This window comes from Schistocerca serialis, chromosome 9, assembly GCF_023864345.2.
Source record: "Schistocerca serialis cubense isolate TAMUIC-IGC-003099 chromosome 9, iqSchSeri2.2, whole genome shotgun sequence".
NCBI lineage: Eukaryota > Metazoa > Arthropoda > Insecta > Orthoptera > Acrididae > Schistocerca > Schistocerca serialis.
The window spans coordinates 168,409,463-168,430,177 of NC_064646.1; the positions used below are offsets into that span (position 1 = coordinate 168,409,463).

A 20,715-nucleotide genomic window follows, 5' to 3' on the forward strand; every position below is an offset into this window, starting at 1 on the left:
CTAAAGCAATAGATGCAAAATTCCAGGCAGCAATTTACAACTTGCGAGGCTACTTCTGAAAAGTGTCATTCAGCCAGTCAGGTTGAAACTGAGTTACATATTATCACAGATAAAAACTAGATCAAGATTTTTCACTATGGTGAAATGCCGTAGGTTTGTTGATTGTAACTGTAAAGAAAAAGTAGTCGAAGTAAAGGGCATTGTTCATGACAATCAATCAGCTGCACACAGATGTCTGCACTTCAGAACCGACGTCAAAAAAACAGCAGTGTTTTTGCCTGACAAAAAGGGCATTCACTGCATTATTTTTATAAGATTATTTCATGGATCACTGCCATGTTCATGTTTTGTAAGTGATCATATTCACGAAGAAGCTACACACTATATTACAGAGGCAGCTAAATATTGCCACACGTTTGAAAAAATTCAGAATTAGGCCAAGTGCTGGTCTATAGGGGTACAAGAACGATTCGGCTAGGAGCTTTTCAACCCAGAACTATCTCATACCTGTCAGTACTTCAAAAACTGCATCAACAAAAACAGGTATCTGGGTGACCCTATATCTTATCACAACAAACTAAGAGTGTTGACAGTGTATATATAAAAGAGAAACTAATGAGTACACCAAAATCAAATCTAGAAGAATTCATATCCGTACTTGATTCCAATGATCTAATTCATAAAGACGCAAAAACAGAATCGAACAAAGGGAAAACCATAATAAAAACAACAGTAACAATAGGTTTATGGACTATTTTAATGTGAATTGTCATGCACATCACAATGAGCAACAGAACGTGATGGGAGAACAGTGTGATAATAATAACAACAGCAATCACTACAACTGTTCTAACACGTGTAAACAAAATGGCAGGATCATAGATAACACCCTGGTTATACAGACAATAACAATTATAATGAGTAAGAGACTGGAAAAACCATCAAACTGACCAAAATTGGCATTAGCGAGTCCCTGACAGGAGTATGAACGACAAAACAGTTGCCCATCTACCTCTGTACGAGAAAACTAATTGCGACCTCATTATTTCCCGAGATGATGGTCATGGAGTGAGGTCAGGCATTGACAGATCAATTCACTTAGTACATTATGATAATGGAAATTGCATTAGAGATGAACTTTACTCTGATGTAAGTCATTGTAATAATCAACATTCTAGAGTCTCACGATCACCGATTACTGCATATATAGGCAATATTCCGATCATAATAATTTTGGATACAGGCTCTGCTGTTAACGTGGACTCCACGGATCTGTTCAACAGAATATGTGAAAACGTTAAGGTACCATCTTTGCCCTCAAGAACTGTAAGATACTGGCTGCTGTAGCCATCATCTCTCATAATATTAAATTATAGCTGGGGAATGTGATAGGATCCATGTACAGAGTTGTTGATTATTTTGTGGTGGACTGTACATTAGGTACGGAATTTCTGCAGGCTACGGACTGAGGTTGGTAATGATAAATTTTGCCAAGGCATAAAAGTAAAGTTAATCAGCCATCAGAGTGAGTATACAAATAAGCAGCAACCTAACTGCCGTTCTTTTATTAAGGAGTACATCACGAATAAATTAAATGCGACAATACATTGGAGCAACAATTATCAAGATTTTGTTACAGTATTCAGATGCTTTTGAAGAAAGGCCTGGTATAATCCTAGGTTATGAATGCCACCTAGATGCCATTCCCCACTCCCCCAGCAACACCTTCTGTCACAATTCTTATTCCCATTCTGTGGACAATAAGACCCGTCATTACCAAATATATTCGCAGAACCCTGGATTGGAATATCACTGAAAAATCGAGGAGCCAATAATGTTCGACCGTTTTTGGATGCCACTGCTTTTAAAAAAAATCACTGTACCTCTCTGGACCAGACAAGAAAACATAGGACAGATTCAAAGATTTAGTGAGGTTAAATTTCTAAGCTGCATAAATCTCCATGTCTTGTATTTGGAGATTCCCTTGTGCTAGAAGTCTAGAAAATATAATGATTTTATCTACGCTGTCTGCAGCTTCAGTTTTAGGTGATACACAACGGCATGAATGCTGGTTCGGGCGTATTTACTGCAGCACTTAACTCTGTACTAGGATCTGAGTTGCTTGGCAGGCAAACTCTTCTTGTGGATGACTTATTAATAGCGGCACAAATATGGCAAGGTCATATTGATCTTACAGAAAAGACATTGTGCAGAGTTCTAAAGGCTGGCATTACCGTCATCCAACAAAAATCAAAATTCTTGGAACATTTACTTACTCCTCGTATTATACTTCTCGACAATGATAAAATCAGTGCAATAAAAAATTTTGTCCCTTCACGTTAAGAAACAATGAGACTCCTGTCAGATTGACCTCGTTTTATATAAGACTATCTGTCAAACCCGGCCCTGCACGGGTATTCGTTTCGCCAATATTCCGTTAGAAACGAAAACAAGACATGAATTGTTTGAAGGGTACTATTGAAAAAATTTCATTTCCATATATTCCTGAAAACCCCTTCGAAATTATGGAACAGTCTTACAATGAAATGTGTATAATGTACAAATGACTAAGACCAGTATTCCCTACAGTTTCTGTTCGCTGGACGCAGCTACTTCGTTAAGTCTGCAACACGATTTTATAAACGTCTCTATGGCGAAGCCTCTTCATAACTCTGTCGACAGCTACTGTCTTCGCCTACAGCCATTTGTGCTTCGCAGTTGAAATCTATCAAAGGTGGTGGTAAGTGCCATGGATTTGCTTAAGTCGACTGTTGGAGTTTCTCAGTAGTAAGTAAACATATCAAAATTTCATGCATGATGCAGTATCTTTTCATGCATATCAGTGTTCATGACGTCATATCTCTTGAACTATGTGCCGTACAATGTATGATACACAAGGCGGAGCAAATAAAAGTGACCCGACAAGTGGATACGATTGGACGTGTTCATGTGGCATCATTAACGATGAGGGATGGCCTACAGTTACTTCCAACCGGATGCGGCAACTGGCCATACAGCCCGCCGAACCTTGGAGCACATTTACACAATCTTCGCAGCTGACAGAGTGATTAGCAGAGATCAGTCTGGTCGCGGCCCTAACTGGCCACCAGGTCACCAGATCTGAAAGAGTGTGGGGAGTCCTCAAGTCTAAGGTATAGCGCTACAGCCCTCATAGACTTCAAGAGCGGAGCAGAACATTGCAGATGAGAATACAGCAATTCCAGCAGTTCAGCTTCGATCCGACTTTAGCAACTTGCTGACCAGGGCCCACAAGAGCCATGAGACGAATGGTGGTCATTTCCAACACCTGCTATAATCAGGTTAGCACTTTATTTCCTACCCTCTGCTGTATTTCTTTGTACTTAGGAACTCTGTTCTCTGGCCCACTTTTGTTAACCCCAGCCTGTATTTGTGTAGATGCATTTAGCGGTATGTGTGGATACGCGTGATAAATTTATTGCTAATAGTCAGTAACACAGAAGCAATAAATTTACAAGATGCAGTTTTTGGTTTGACGTCATATCTTTAAACTATAATAGGTAGGAGATTCTTACCCCACAGCCTTTGTTGCCTGATAGAATGGACATGTGTACCAAGTTTGGATGAAAGAGGAATGAACGGTGTATCACATTAGCTGATCAATAGTTGCCATTGAGAATTTGATGAAATTAAACAAACTTCAGTCACTCAGACTGGCGTGACAAAAGTTGTAGGGTAGCGATCTTCTTTTTTCATGAGTCTTCTGACTGGTCTGATGCGGCCCGCCACGAATTCCTCTCCTGTGCTAACCTCTTCATCTCAGTGTGGCACTTGCAACCTACGTCCTCAATTATTTGCTGGATGTACTCCAATCTGCTTCCCTCCACAGTTTTTGCCCTCTACTGCTCCCTCTAATACCATGGACGTCATTCCCTCATATCTTAACAGATGTCCTATCATCCCGTTCCTTCTCCTTATCAGAGTTTTCCACATATTCCTTCTCCGATTCTGCGCAGAATCTCCTCATTCCTTACCTTATCAGTCCACCTAATTTTCAAAGTTCGTCTTTAGCACCATATCTCAAATACTTCGATTCTTTTTTCTTCCTGGTTTCCCACAGTCCTTGTTTCGCTACCATACAATGCTGTACTCCAGACATACATTCTCAGAAATTTCTTCCTCAAATTAAGGCCGACATTTGATGTTAGTAGACTTCTCCTTGCTCCGTAGGTCATTGGATATTTTACTGCCTAGTTAGCAGAATTCCTTAACTTCATCTACTTCGTGACCATCAATCCTGATGTTAATTTTCTAACTGCTGTTATCTCTACTACTTCTCATTACCTTCGCCTTTTTTCGATTCACTCTCAGTCCATTTCACATTAGACTGTTCATTCTGTTCAGCAGATCATGTAATTCTTCATCACTTTCACTCAGGACAGAAATGTCATCAGCAAATCATCTCATTGAGATCCTTTCACCTTGAATTTTAATTCCACTCCTGAACCTTTCTTTTGTTTCCATCGATGTACAGATTGAACAGTAGGGGCGAAATGCTGCATCCTTGTCGTACACCCTTTTTAATACGAGCACTTCGTTCTTGGTCGTCCACTCCTAATATTCCCTCTTTACTATTGTACATATTGTGTATGACCCGTCTCTCCCTATAGCTTATACCTACTTTTCTCAGAATTTCGAACATCTTGCACGATTTTACATTGTCGAACGTTTTTTCCAGGTCGACAAATCCTATGGACGTGTCTTGATTTTTCTTTAGTCTTGCTTCCATTATTAACCGCAACATCAGGATTGGCTCTCTCGTACCTTTACCTTTCCTAATGCCAAAATGATCGTCATCTAGGGCATCCTCAATTTTCTTTTCCATTCTTCTGTGTATTATTCTTGTAAGCAACTTGAATTGACGAGCTGTTAAGCTGATTGTGCGATAATTCTCGCACTTGTTAGCTCTTGCCGTCTTCGGAATCGTGTGGATGATGCTTTTCCGAAAGTCAGATGGTATGTCGCCAGACTCATAAATTCTACACACCAACGTGATTAGTCGTTTTGTTGCCATTTCCCACAATTACTTTAGAAATTCTGATGCAATGTTATCTATCCCTTGTGCCTTATTTGACATTAAGTCCTCCAAAGCATTTTTAAATTCCGATTCTAATACTGGATCCCCTATCCCTTCTAAATCGACTCCTGTTTCTTCTTCTATCATATCAGGCAAATCGATGATGTTATCGCTCTTTTTATCTCTGCTGTTATGACGTTTGTGCCCTCAAGCACAAACAGAGAAACTGAAAGGGTGATATGCGTTGCGATGATGTTGACATATATAGAGGCGGAAGTCAAATTGATCCAAGTGCAAAATTGAACAGTTAGCGTTGTTTAATCCACAGCAAACTAAATACAGATGCCAATGCAAAGCTTATGATTCAGTTGGAAATCCGCATCCGTTGTTGTTCTGTGTGTCCGTTAGTCTTGACGAATGACCTATTGCGACCGTCCTTGTTTATTCTGATAGCTGACCTTGCCATCCAGTTTTCAGGTTATGTTAATAAAAGACATGACGAGAGATCAAGAAACTGCCTACATGGAGGATTTTCTGTTGTTAACTGAGAAGAAAATATTACAGAATATTTTAAGTGATTGAGCTAAACTGACACCGATACGACCGGTGGAGTCCGGGTAACCGGCCGCTAGCAACGAGCAAACCAACGGGACGGTGATGATGCGGCGAGAGTCAGATTAGGATGAGATTAGTGTTCAACGTCCCGTCAATAACGAGGTCATAGGAGACGGGGGTAAAACTCGGATTAGCGAGGGATGGAGAAGGAAAGCGGCCGTGCCCTTCGAAGGAACACACTGACATTTGTCTTAAGCGATTTAGGCTCTCACGGAAACCTAAATCAGGACGGCCGGACGCGGGTTTGATCCGTCGTCCTCCCAAATGCGTGTCCATGAGAGACAAAGGATACACCTGCATCTATGTACATCTACATGACTACTCTACAATTCATAATGAAGTGCCTGGCAGAGGGTTCATCCAACCACCTCTAAGCTACTTCTCTACCGTTCCGCTATCGACCAGCGCGCGGGAGAAACAATCACTTAAATCTTTCTGTACCAATTTGATTTCTCTTATTTTAATGTGATGATCAGACCCACAAAATATTTTCACAACCTGAGCAGAAAGTTGGTGACTGCATTTTCGTGAGAAGTTCCTGCTACAGTGAAAAACACTTTTGTTTTAATGAGTCCCACCCCAATTCGTTTATCACATCCGTAGCACTCTGTCCTTCTTTGAACTCCATCAGTACTATCTGATGCGTATCCCACACCGTACAACAGTACACAGAAGAGCGCGGACAAGCTGAGTGAAAGCAGTCTCTTTGGTAAACCTGTTACATTTTCTAGACGTTCTGACAATAAATCACAGTCTTTGGCTTGCTCTCCTCACAACTTTGTCTCTGTGACCATTCCAATTTAAGTTATTCGTAATTGTAATCTCTAAGTATTTAGTTGAATTTTGACCCTTTAGATAAGTGTTACTTATTGTGTGACTGAAATTTAGTGGATTTTCTTTAGTGCTTACGCGGACAACTTTACACTTTTCTTGATTAACAGACAATATAAATTTGTTACACCCAACATATATCGTGTCTAAATCATCCTGAAATTCGTTTTGATCATCGAATTACAAGACGGTAAATCATCTGTTAACCTGAGAGGGCTGCTCAGATTGTCTCATAAATCGTTTATGTAATCCAGGAACAAAAGAGGGCTTGTCACACTTCCTTAGGAGACCAACTGTGCCGACTGCATATTATTGCTAACAAACAGTCCTGTATGATCTGCTGTACTGGAAACTACTCATCGCCTAGCAGTATTTGATTAATATTGCTTTAGAATGAACGTATGTTGAAGTGGTTGGAATTGGAAGAATATATGCCACTGTCATACTTTTTTAGACTTGTGATTGGTATATTCCCTTTATTGAAATGACTGTATTACTCTGGGATTGGAAGAGTATATGTCACTGTCATACTTTTTTAGACTTGTCATTGGTATATTCCCTTTATTGAAATGACTGTATTACTACAGATGCTGTGTGAAAGTTTAACGCTGAGCAATTCTCGTTCAGTTGTAATTTAGAATCCTTACGAAGACGTGACAGTTTATTTACTCTCAGGAAATGATCGATATTCTGTGTAACTTGCAAATTTTTGCCATCACCGTAGTTGAGATTTCTCTTTACACTGATCTTCCTAGTCAGATACTAACAAAATTTTGGGCTTTTCAGTTATTTCAGAATTATATGTGTATATATTTAAGGCTCTTCTTGTGAGGGATGTTCGTGCATCAATTACATCACCTGAGGGCATCCAAGTTTGTGTTGGCGTTTTGGTGGACTTGAGATCGATCAAACATAGTTACTCGAAACTTTTTGATATAATATTCGCCACGCTCTCGGTGCATACAACAGAGACCTAAGTGTCGCAGAATTACCTCTCGGTTACGTTTGAGACTTGTCTCACAGTAATGCAGTATGTTGCCCTTTCAGTTTTTTATTCTACTTACGTATATTTTATGAAATAAATGCCCAAGCTTACGGTCTATCAGAAAATGGGGAGGGGAAACTGAAAAGGAAGGTGGAACGGGAGCTAACAGTTGGTTGAGAAAAAGCAGTAGTTAGAAAGTTACAAAATCAGATAGCGTCCTGTGTTTTAGGAGCCCCGAATGTTAGATTCTACACCACTTAAAAACGTAGCCTTTGTGAATGGAGTGACAGTGGTGAGATTCAGCGAAAGAGCGAGATTATGATGTTTTATATGTTTATCTTCTCGCTAATGACACTTTTGACATCATAGAACGCAAGTTTCGTTTCTCTGGACACAATTTTTAAGCCTCAGATCGTGATATGCTCTGATATTGTTAAGTGCGAAACGTTCTAAATGGGGAAGACCTTAAAACTATCATTATTACTGCTAGGCCATCCCGAACCTACGAGGTTTTATATATGGCAGGACAAGGCTTCGTTGATTTGGACAATATCCCAAAAAAAGGGCCTTCAAGACTCTCTTTTATCTAGACTTCATTGCTGCTATTCAGAAAAGAACATCCCGAAGTCGTTTGTTACAAGAAATGCTACAGTGAACTCTTCCAAAGAGGGCAGCAGTTTATCCCGAAACAAGAAATCAGTGTCCATGAAGTAAGATCAAAATAATTTTAATAATTGAATTCGGTACCACGGTCGAGAGAGAGAGAGAGAGAGAGAAATACTCGCTCTTTGCTTGAACTTCTGACTGAGTTTTTTGAGATTCGGAAATGAATAGTGGGGGAGTCTGAAGAGATTTGGGGTTAGAGCATCAGAAGAGATGGGAGCTGGCGACCATCTGTGGCTGATTGGCACACTTTGCTGATCCTGAGGAGATATAACATTTTTTTGTCTATGGTAGTGTAATTTGTAATCTGAGAAATTGCTCCTCTTATGTTTCTGGTTCGCAACTTGTGCTGCTGATTTAATTAAAATTTGTATGTTCTTTCGATAATCTCGTATCTATGAGCTGTACAGATAGGGATATCTTGATGCTTCTTTCTAGAAGCAGTCTTCCTTTCATTCGGTAGCTCCCATGGTGTTAATGTCTCTTTTTCTCAACGTTATTCGCAATTTAATTAGTCTCGTTTCACAGTAAAGAAATATAAATAGGTATATTACCAAATCGTGCACTGCTGTGTCGGCGTTGTCCTTTGCCCAATACAAGGATAATTTCTCTCTTATTTTGCGAAAGAAACGATCACTGCGCATGCTCGGCTTAGGTGACATGATGTTGCTCAGTAGCAAACATAAATACTTAGAAATTTTCACACTTACCCAATGATAAAATGTCTGATAGACAGCAAAGTTAAATTTGGAAGCAAACCGAAAAAGCTTCAGCTTGACAGCTCCTATTCCATAGAAGAACTTCTATTTTTGCAATGTGTAAGAAGTGGGGGGGGGTAGGAATTACTAACCAACGACTGTATTTTTTAAAAGGCAACTGTAAATGGTTAGTATTAACCATAAACATATGAGTAATGTTAATATAAAATGACTCGTTCTGGAACATTACAATTAACCTACACATGATCCTTGGAACATGAAGCTAAATAACTAACATGATGCCAAGGAAGTCGTCTCTTACACGAAATACAAAATTCTCTCTTGTCAAGTAGCCCACCTGAAAAAAATTGTTCAAATGGCTCTGAGCACTATGGGACTTAACTACTGTAACGTTCCCTGGCAGCACACACACTATTAATAAACTGAAATGACATTTAATTGTCCTATGTACGCCGCTATGAAGCAATTCGTATGTACTGTAATTGTTTAACAAAAAATATTATTTAATTTTGTATAAAGGACGTTGATTAATATTGTAATATTTTCTGTAATAATATTCTCGATGTATTTATGATTGTAATATTTCTATACTCATAATGTAATTACGAAATATGTTAATATCTGCGATGAAAAAATGTAAAATATAGCCACAGAGGAAAATAATGTTGTAAGATTACAAAGAGATATTCATAATCAGCAATAGTATAAATAGCACTACATAATGTGCATTCTTTGTCGTCTCCCTCGAGAGCTGAGAGAGAGAGAGAGGAACCTGTGACGTAGCATTTTATGAATGAGTAGACTTCTTTTGTCTGTATCTATCTTTGGCCGCCATTAGAGGAGAAATTATAAAGCTGTGTAATTTTAATTATTGTTATGGTCTAAATACATTATAATTTATCAAAATTGTGTATTACTAATGTAAATTAGCTTGCCCATGTCATCTATAATATTTCTTTAAAGAATTTTCAGCACTTTTAGCGATTATCGTTGGTGTTGCTGGGCTGTGCCGCGACCGAACGATTTGCAGCGGCGGCACATTTAAAAAATTGTTCCGCTATAAAATTAACCAATCCCGTAAATCGGGAGCAGGTAAAATTCGCAGTGAATTACGAAATATTTTTCTTTTACAGCGATCCTGAGGCTGACTGAATTTATTACTGGTTTTACATTTGTGCATTCATAGGCGGATAATTAACGTTGAAGTTGTTAATCTGTTGGTTCCTTCAATTTCTAAAGCAAATAACTTAAACGTATTGTGAAGTGTGTTTTGTCAATGATAATTAAACGTTCAGGTCGGCTTGGAAATATTTAACCATTTTATGCTAACAGAGACAGTCTTGTGTTCCATAGCCAACGCCGGGAAAGAATTCAGTAAATATTTAAAAACCCACTGCGTATAGAAAATATGTGCCAAGGCCGAAATATGTAAAAAATTTAATTTAAATAATTTTCAAGGCAATAAATGTTATTAATCAGTTAGTTTGAATTGATCAGCATGAGAGGGTTGCTAAAGTTCACGTAATTTTAAATGTGCTTAATTCTGTCTAAATGAATTTTTACTACCACACGTAAAAAAAGGGGGTTCTACAACAAAGTTCGTACTGAAAGAGTAAATAACAAAAATATTTAAAGCCATTTCTTCCCCATTTTCATCCATTCATTTTACATAGTAAATATTTATATATATATATATATATATATATATATATATATATATATATATATATATATATATTTTTTTTTCATTCAACTACTTTGGTCATCAGTCCCCTAGAACTTAGAACTACTTAAAGCTAACTAACCTAAGGGCATCACACACATCCATGCCCGAGGCAGGATTCGAACCTGCGACCGTAGCGGTCGCGCGGTTCCAGACTGTAGGGCCTTAACCGCTCGGTCACTCCGGCCGGCGTAGCCCACCTGAGATAAGAACAATTAAAAATAAAATGAAGATACTAACAGGGAGGAGAGGGGGTAGAGAAGAAGAATTAATGCCAACTAGTCCTCGTGTTATACCTTTTGCTGATAAAAAGGAGATGGCCACGACATGACGAATTCGAAACTGAACATTCGTGACGGCTACATTATGAACCGGCTAAAACGATCATCTGGTCCGAGTTGTATGTTATCTATCTAATGGTCTCTAGGGGAAATAAAAATTTGATTTCCAGAATTTCGTTGGTTCGTTGATGGGGGGGGGGGGGGGGGGGGAGGTAACCAACCAGCGAGGTCATCGGTCTCATGGGATTAGGGAAGGATGGGAAAGGAAGTCTGCCGATACCTTTCAAAGCAACCATCCAGGCATTTGCATGAAGCGATTTGGGAAAATCATGGAAGACCTAAATTAGGGTGGCCGGACGCTGGTTTGAACCGTCTTCCTCCCGTATACGAGTCCAGTGTGCTAACCACTTCACCACCTCGCTTGTTTTTCAAAATTTCGTACAGCTATTGATCGAATTTAAAAATTTAAAATGCTGAATAATCTACATATTAACAGGTACAATCTTATGTTAAAGGTTTAACACAGTGAGACAAGTATGAAAATCAGAAACTGTGTGCACGTCTTGGGGATGCGTAAGTGACGAGACTCAAATTAGTCAAACTATACTGATCCAGTATTTGAGAATGAGAGCACTGACAAACTTCTTTCACGCTTCACACATAATTTCAAACCTTTTCGAAACTCTTCCTCGTTGCTGACACCCCCCTCCCGCCCCCGCCCCCCCCCATACACAAACACACACACAAACACAAAATAATGAAAGTAAAAAAGTTTATCGCTTACTTTTTCGCTGTTCAAGCAGTTATACTTCAGCATCTACTTACTCTCTTCGCTGTAGATTTGTCTTATAGTATCCGCATGTACCACTGGATGTACTTATAAAATTATATCACTGTACAACGTAAGCACTGACATGTGTAAAAAAATACAATGTCTTCAACAGTAAAGCGAGAAATATTTAACGCACTAACTTATTATTAGTTTATGGTATACGTTCGTAGTGCTTTTTTGTTTTGCATTTTGGTATTTCGGTTGCTATGGCTTTTTTTTATCGATTATCATTTTACGTTTGTGATTACTGTTGCTATTTGAGTTTACATGTTCTCATTCTGTCCTTTGGAGTTAGTGAATGGACACTAGAATATGAAGAAATCGGAGCATTTCCAACACATTCTTCTGTTTGAATTCAAGTAGAGGGGCGACAGCACCGGAGGCAGCCAGAAACATTTGCGTCGTGTGTGGGGTAATGCCATTGGACAGAGCACGGCAAGAAAACGGTTTTCTCGTTTTCAGGAGGATCATTTTGACATCACTGACTCTTCACATTCAGGAAGACCTTCTGGGTTTAATCAAGATCGTTTAAAAGCATTAATCCTCAACGACCGGCGTCAGTGTACTCGACAACTGGCAAATTTGACGAACTGTAATCATTCCACAATCGTGTGACATTTGCATGCGATTGGAAAGGTTCAAAAATCGGGTGTATGGATATAGCATGATCTAAGACGAAATCACAAAAATCAGCGGATGAGTATATGTGCATCTCTACTTACTTGCCATCAATTGGCTCGTGAACAACAAAAAATGGTTCAAATGGCTCGAAGCACTTTGGGACTTAGCATCTGAGGTCATCAGTCCCACAGACTTAGAACTACTTAAACCAAACTAACCTAAGGACATCAAAAACATCCATGCCCGAGGCAGGATTCGAATCTGCGACCGTAGCAGCAGCGCGGTTCTGGACTGAAGCGCCTAGAACCGCTCGGCCACAGCGGCTGGCGTGAACAACACCAACCATTCCAACCCCGTACAGTTACTGGTGACGAGAAATGCTGTCTTTATGGTAACAAGAAAAAGAAAGGTATGGTTAAGCCCTAACAAAGCAATAACTCTCCGTACAAAGATAAGCAGGCATCCACAATACATAATATGATGCATCTGGTGGAACACTACTAAGCAGCTGTGGTTGGGAATCATTCCGTACTCATCTTATTCACCCGATCTTGCACCCTCAGATTTTAACCTTCTCCGCTCTCTATCGAACAACTTGCAAGGAACTTACTTTTCGGATAAAAATACGCTCATAACATGCCTCGACGAGTTCTTCGCCTCAAATCCACGTGATTTCTACAGCCATTGTATCGAAAAGTTACCCCAGCTTTGGCAGACAGCTGTAAATAATGAAGCAGTATATACACTACTGGCCATTAAAATTGCTACACCAAGAAGAAATGCAGATGATAAACGGGTATTCATTGGACAAGTACATTATACTAGAGCTAACATGTGATTACATTTTCACTCAATTTGGGTGCATAGATCCTGAGAAATCAGTACCCAGAACAACCACCTCTGGCCGTAATAACAGCCTTGATACGCCTGGGCATTGAGTCAAGCAGAGCTAGGATGGCGTGTACAGGTACAGCTGCCCATGCAGCTTCAACACGACACCACAGTTCATCAAGAGTAGTGACTGGCGTATCGTGACGAGCCAGCTGCTCGGTCACCATTGACCAGACGTTTACAATTGGTGATAGATCTGGAGAACGTGGTGGCCAGGGCAGCAGTCGAACATTTTTTGTATCCAGAAAGGCCCGTACAGGACCTGCAACATGCGGTCGTGCATTATCCTGCTGAAATGTAGGGTTTTGCAGGGATCGAATGAAGGGTAGAGCCACGGGTCGTAACACATCTAACACATATGAAATGTAGCGTCCACTGTTCAAAGTGCCGTCAATGCGGACAAGAGGTGACCGAGACGTGTAACCAATGGCACCCCATACCATCACGCCAGGTGATACGCCAGTATGGCGATGACGAATACAGGCTTCCAATATGCGTTCATCGCGATGTTACCAAACACGGATGCGACCATCATGATGCTGTAAACAGAAACTGGATTCATCCGAAAAAATGAAGTTTTGCCATTCGTGCACCCAGGTTCGTCGTTGAATACACCATCGCAGGCGCTCCTGTCTGTGATGCAGCGTCAAGGGTAACCACAGCCATGGTCTCTGAGCTGATAGTCCATGCTGCTGCAAACGTCGTCGAACTGTTCGTGCAGATGGTTGTTGTCTTGCAAATATCCCCATCTGTTGACTCAGGGATCGAGACGTGGCTGCACGTTCCGTTACAGGCGTGTGGATAAGATGCCTGTCATCTCGATTGCTAGTGATACGAGGCCGTTGGGATCCAGCACGGCGTTCCGTATTACCCTCCTGAACCCACCGATTCCATATTCGGCTAACAGTCAGTGGATCGAGACCAACGGGAGCAGCAATGTCGCGATACAATAAACCACAATCGCGATAGGCTACAATCCGACCTTTATCAAAGTCGGAAACGTGATGGTACGCATTTCTCCTCCTTACACGAGGCATCACAACGTTTCATCAGGCAACGGCGGTCAGCCGCTGTTTGTGTATGAGAAATCACCCATGTCAGCACGTTGTAGGTGTCGCCACCGGCGCCAACCGTGTCTGAATGCTCTGAAAAGCTAATCATTTGCATATCACAGCATCTTCTTCCTGTCGGTTAAATTTCGCGTCTGTAGCACGTCATCTTCATGCTGTAGCAATTTTAATGGACAGTAGTGTATTATTGATGACTGATGTCTCTGTTGTGTGTAAATGTTGTGTTCATTAATCTTATTGAAAAGCGCTACGAATTTATGCACCAACCCATCAGTAAAGTAATCAGACTTTGAAGCTATGAAACTAGTGTCGTGGTTTAGGACGACTTAGAATTTACCAAATTTCGTTCGTGTGTGTCATGTTCATAGTCCTGCAGGCTTATCGGTCATCGTATAAGTTGCGTTCAAACAACGGAACTGGCTCAATAAATAAGACGATTTTACCGTATATCTTGCGCTACAGATAACTAGGTTCGGTTTCTTCTGTGATCTTGACGTGTGGAGCAAAGGAAACTGATGTCACAAGCAAAGCAGTGTTTCTTTGTCAAATTTCCTTTCACAAAACCATATTTGCTTCACTCAAGAAGGACCTAAATCTCAATTTAATATTTGTAGTTTGGGGTCCCAAATATTTTGGTTTCGGAGAGAGAATTTGGATTACTAGGAGCTGATTAATTATTGACAGATTCATTATGCATGAGATGAGCTTCATTCTTCTAGGAACCTCGAGGAGTAGTCGCACGATATACGGACATTAGGGGGAAAAAATGTTATTGTACTTTGATCACTTAGTGAAAGACTGTTTATGTAATACAAAGAACACAGTGCCTAACAGTATCCAGTTTAGTTCTTCATTTAATAACTGGAAAGTGGTATAGGAAACAGAAATGGAAAGCCTTCATTTATTCATGTACGGAGTCATACAAGATTACAACAATACCAATCCCATCGTCCAATAGATTACTCAGATGCAGAGAGTGATTGCGAATGCCGGGGGCGTACATCTGGCTGGGTGAGGCATATTTACGACTATCACGTAAAGTGGGACAAATATATAAAAATCGATAACCAAGAGGCACTTTCCGGTAGGTGTCGTATTCGCAAGTACTAAACTGCAGTGCCCGTGTTGTAGCAATGTACTTTGCATCGCCATTTAGTCTTGCACGCATGTTTGAAGGACATTGCAAAGTACTTTAGAATGACAGAGGTACTGCAGTTTAGTATTTCATGTCTAATAACTGGGCCCGTCTCTTCCTGTACGGAACTCGCACGGTGTCCGTGCGAGTACAGAATGTAGACGAAAGTGGTGACACAGGGATGTTTGGGTCGGTCCCTGGAGCGTGCTCAGGTAGCCGAGGCTGCCATGGCAACCACTCTCGTCTACATCTACATCTACATGATTACTCTGCAATTCACAATTAAGTGCCAAGCAGTGTGTTCATCGAACTACCTTTAAGCTACTTCTCTACCATTCCACTCTCGAACAGCGCTTAGGAGAAACAAACACTTAAATTTTTCCGTGCGAGTTCTGATTTCTCTCATTTCCTTATGATGATCGTTTATCCCTATGTAGGTGGGTGCCAACAAAATATTTTCACGCTCTGAGGAGAATACTGGTGATCGAAATTTCATGAGAAGGTCCTGTCTCAGAGAAAAAGACCTTTGTTTTCATAACTGCCTCCCCAATTCGTGGATCATATCCGTGGCAAGCCGGCCGGAGTGGCCGTGCGGTTCTAGGCGCTACAGTCTGAAGCCGAGCGACCGCTACGGTCGCAGGTTCGAATCCTGCCTCGGGCATGGATGTGTGTGATGTCTTTAGGTTAGTTAGGTTTAATTAGTTCTGAGTTCTAGGCGACTGATGACCTCAGAAGTTAAGTCGCATGGTGCTCAGAGCCATTTTATCCGTGGCACTCTCCTATTTCACGACAATACAAAACGTCCTGACCTACTTTGAACTTTCTCGATTTCCTCCATCAGTCCTATATGATGCGAATCCCATACTGCACAGTAATACTCAGAAAGAGGACGAACAAGCGTAATGTAAGCAGTCTCTTTACTAAAACCTGTTACATTGTTTATGTGTTCTGCAATAAATCGCAATCTTTGTTTTTTTTCACAACATTATCTATATGATAGTTCCAATTTAAGTTACCCGCGATTGTAGTTGAGTTTACAGCCATTAGATTTGTGGGATTATTGTGTAACCGGAACGTAGCGGATTCTATTTCAGGCTCTTGTGGATGACTACACACACTTTTCATGATCAGAGACAACTGTCATTTTTTGCATCATTCAGATATCTTGCCTAAATCATTTTGCAATTGATTTTGATGATCCGATGACACTACATGACGGTAAATGACAGCGTCATCTGCAAACAACATAAGAGAACTGCTCAAATTGGTTCCTAAATCTGTACGTAGATCAGGAACAACAGAGGGATTAAAACACTTCCTTGGCAACACCAGATATTACTTCCGTTTTACGCGACGTCTTTCGGTCAGCTATTAGCAACTGTGACGCAAATCTAAAAATACGGAATCAGTTTGACGAACCCTGTTGCTAGCACTCGTTATTTCGTGACGATAAAGAGGTAGTTGTGTTTCACAAGGACGATATTTTTTGAATCCGTGTTGGCTAATTGTCAATAAATCATTTTTTTCGAGGTTATTCGTAATGTTCGAGGACAGCATATGTTCCAAAATCCTACAGCGAATCGATATAGGTTTGTAACTTAGCCGATTGCTCCAATTTCCTTTCTTCAGTATTCGTATGACTTGCGCAACTTTCCAGTCTCTGGGTACGGATCATTCTAGGAGCGAGTGGTTGTATATGATTGCTAAGTACGAAACTCTGAAAGGAACCTGACTAGTACACAATCTGGACCGGAAGCCTTGCCTTTCTTAAATGTTTTTAGTTGCTTCGCTATACCAAGAATATCTACTTCCGAGTTACTCATGTTGGCAGATTCGAATCCTGGAATATTTACTTCGGCTTTTTTGTGAAGGAATTTCGGGAAACCGTGTTTAGTAATTCTGATTTAGTGGCGCTGTAATCAATAGCATCACTATCGTTATCATGAAGTGAAGGCATTGATTGCGTCTTGCCACTGGTGTACTTCACAAACGACAAGAATCAGAATGAGATTTTCACTCTGCAGAGGAGTGTGCGCTGATATGAAACTTCCTGGCAGATTAAAACTGTGTGCCGGACCGAGACTCGAACTCGGGACCTTTGCCTTTCACTCTGGGTTTTCTGCCAGAACTCGAGAGAGAATTTCGCTGTCGAAATCATTAAAAGCATCCCACATTGAAGTTTGCTTTAAATTTCGTGCTTCTGTAAGACTTCGTAGATCTTGGTGATTTTGCGCGCTTTTAAATTTGGCATGCTTTTTTTCGTTGCTTTTGCAATATTTTTCTGATCTGTTTAGTATGACTTGGAGTTCAGGACCACATGTTATTAATTTATTTGGTATATATCTCCCAACTGTCGTCGACACTATTTCTTTGAATTTAAACCAAGCTGAAGATAGGAATTCGAGTCCCAATCTGGCACAAATTTTCATTGTCATCAGTGCATAGTGGAGCCAAAGTTTAACCTTATTCACTAAAGCGAATATGATTCTCATATTGAAAATTGATCAGTCTCAAGTATTATTTGTATTAGGCTGTGCCGGTAATCAGGTTCAATGCACCTTGTCGGCTGAGGACTAGAATTAAAACACAAACAGCAAAAAAAAAAAAAAAAAAAAAAAAAAATAGAAATTCGATCTGCATGTAGGTATTCATTAAGCTCAGGGCGTTAGTTGTATCATTTGAGCTAGGCCACAGACCAAGGATCTTTAAATAACGGTCATTTGATCAGCTGAAGACCAGAATTCAGGCAAAGTCCCTTAAATTCAAAATCCGCCAAACAAAAATTCCACATACTTGTGACTCATCATTATACTCAGGGCATAAAGACCTATCATTTAAGGTAGGTCAGACAATCGCAAAGAAAACTTCATCAAATTCCGTGAAAATACTTGATACTTTAACATTAAAGTATAAAAGTACTAAAATATCAAAATCATTTACATGATACTTTAACATTACATTCGCACGAGCACAAGCTTAACGGCTTCCCTAATGACACAAAGCGGGTCACATACAGTTGCATTTACCGCACAGTTTTCTCAAGAAAATGAAGACTAATACGGGAATGTGAAACATTTCCTTAACCTTTGCAAAGAAATGAAAGGAAGTAACTGTATCTTTAGTTTAAAGGAAATCAGCCGATTATCTTTGCTCAAGGTATCAGCGGAACGCCTTAAAGAGAGCACCCATAACTTAGCACGCCGAGCGAAAGAATGGCCACACTTCCATCGTCCAAGAGTCAAAGACGAGATTTTCGGCACCAACTACCCACGTGAGCCCTGAAAAAACAGATTTCCACCCCAGGATAGCAAGCAGTCTCACAGGTTTTAGCACTGTCCATCTACGAGTGAAGTTAACACAGTCATTACAGTGCTCTATGAGAACTTTGGCTGTGCTGGAGCAAACTACAGAACACAAGCATTCTTTTTCAATTACTCACTCACAGAAGCTAAAGTGGGAAACCAAGTGGACTTTGGAAGGAAAAGGCCTTATATTCGACGAGTTGGGAACCAGCCAGAAGATCAAGATTACACAGAGAGGCTACTTCTTGGACACCAACACTGACTAGTGACCTCTTTCACCTCTCCAGAAACTCAAACTAAAGATTTATTGACATAACTTGAACATTTGCATGAGAAATATCAGATATTTTAAAGATAACAATGTGCTTCAAACTAGGACTTGCCTCTTTACCTATTAGGGTAGTGCATAATAAGCTCGTAGTGTTTCTATTTTGCATTCTGGTATTCCGGTCGCTATGGGTTTGTTTATCGACTGTCATTTTTATATGTATTTCACTGGCGCTATTTGAGTATACATCCTTTCATTTTTGAAATCTGGTGTTTCGCATTACAGTGCGGATCAGATTGTGGAAAGGGGCCAAGGTCAATTACTGTTAGTTACACAAGAACACATTCAACGTCATTCCTCAAACCAATGCACAGTTTTCTCTTTAAAACAACAAAGATCAATTCACAGCTGAGGGCCAAAGTAACTTCTCCAGAATAAGTTTGCATGATTGCTTTTAAAACACCATGATTTAAGATAACGGGTGAAGGCCTTACTTAAGCAAAATTACAATATCTTCTCGGCTAAAGGCCGAAATAATATTTCAGATCAGTTAAGGAATTCTTTAAAAGCCAAGCATTTACAAATTCTGGCTAAAGGCCATATTAAGGAAAATTCAAGTTAGTTCTTCGGCTGAAGGCCCAAAAATATTTTTTTCTTTACGTAATAAAAGAGAGTCTTCAAAGATAAGCTTTTACACAGTACAACAAAAAAACATCTTAAGAAAACTTGAAGGCTCAAACAATTACTCAAGAATAGTTAAAGACAACCTTAAGATAAAGATTTACAGAACATGGCTGAAGGCTGTTTCAAGAATTCAAGATAATTAAAGAGAAACTTTACAGCCAAGGATTTACATAGTAAAGCCACAGTTCTGAAACAAATGCTATTGAAGGCCTAAATGCAGAGCAACAGGAATTTTAAATGAAACACGGCTGAAGGCCTAATCTTAAGTTGTTATGAAGTTCGACTGAAGGCCATATACTAAACAGACAATATTAATACACGGCTGAAGGCCTGCCACAGTACCTGCGACTAAATAAAATGACTCACAAACAACAAACAGTGGTGCTCAGAAGTGTTCCAAGGGTCAGCCTGGGGAGTAAACTCTAACCATAGTTTAGGTGGGACAGACAACCAAGCTTAACACTAAACAATCGGGTTCGAGCACGACCTACGGACGGCTGACGAACCAACCAACCACCTAATCAGTTCCCTTCCATCCGACCAACAGCGCGACAACCGAGAGTGCCAGCGAAGACGAGGATCGCAGCGGGATTATGTCTTAATAACTGGTATGTAAACACAGTCAAAGCACAATAAACACTCAAAGAGAAAAGGAGAACAACACCAAGCTGTCGAAGAACACCAAGCCGTGCCGGACACCATCAACACGGCGAGGAAGACACACTGCCACAAACCTATGCTAACGACCAGGGCAGGTAACTGGAATGTTAACAGCCACAAGGCAGAAGATACCGCTGGTGCACTTCATTAATAAATTATAATCATTTCAAAGGTTAAACACCATACAGGGAGATGGCTGCAAAATTTTGCCGACTCCAACACATCATCACGTCGCTGCTTGCGGCGACAGCCCAGGATGCAACAACCAGCAATCAGCGAAGATGTCATAACGGTTGAGCTTTCACGACAGGTTCACTGATTACTCAACTCCAGTATGCAGGTGCGGTGGGAGACGAACTTAGCAGTTCTCGCAGCTATT

At 40.3% G+C, this 20,715-nt stretch overlaps 1 protein-coding gene across 1 annotated transcript in view; it reads left to right on the plus strand.

Moving 5' to 3' along the window:
* Positions 1–3,189: 3,189 nt before the first annotated feature.
* Positions 3,190–20,715, plus strand: part of LOC126419762 (odorant receptor Or2-like) — a 134,430-nt gene continuing 116,904 nt past the window's right edge. Inside the window, exon 1 of the mRNA XM_050086936.1 lies at positions 3,190–3,320. Within this exon, the coding sequence (XP_049942893.1) occupies positions 3,279–3,320 (42 nt within the window). The 5' untranslated portion in view covers positions 3,190–3,278. The remainder of the gene's footprint in view (positions 3,321–20,715) is intronic.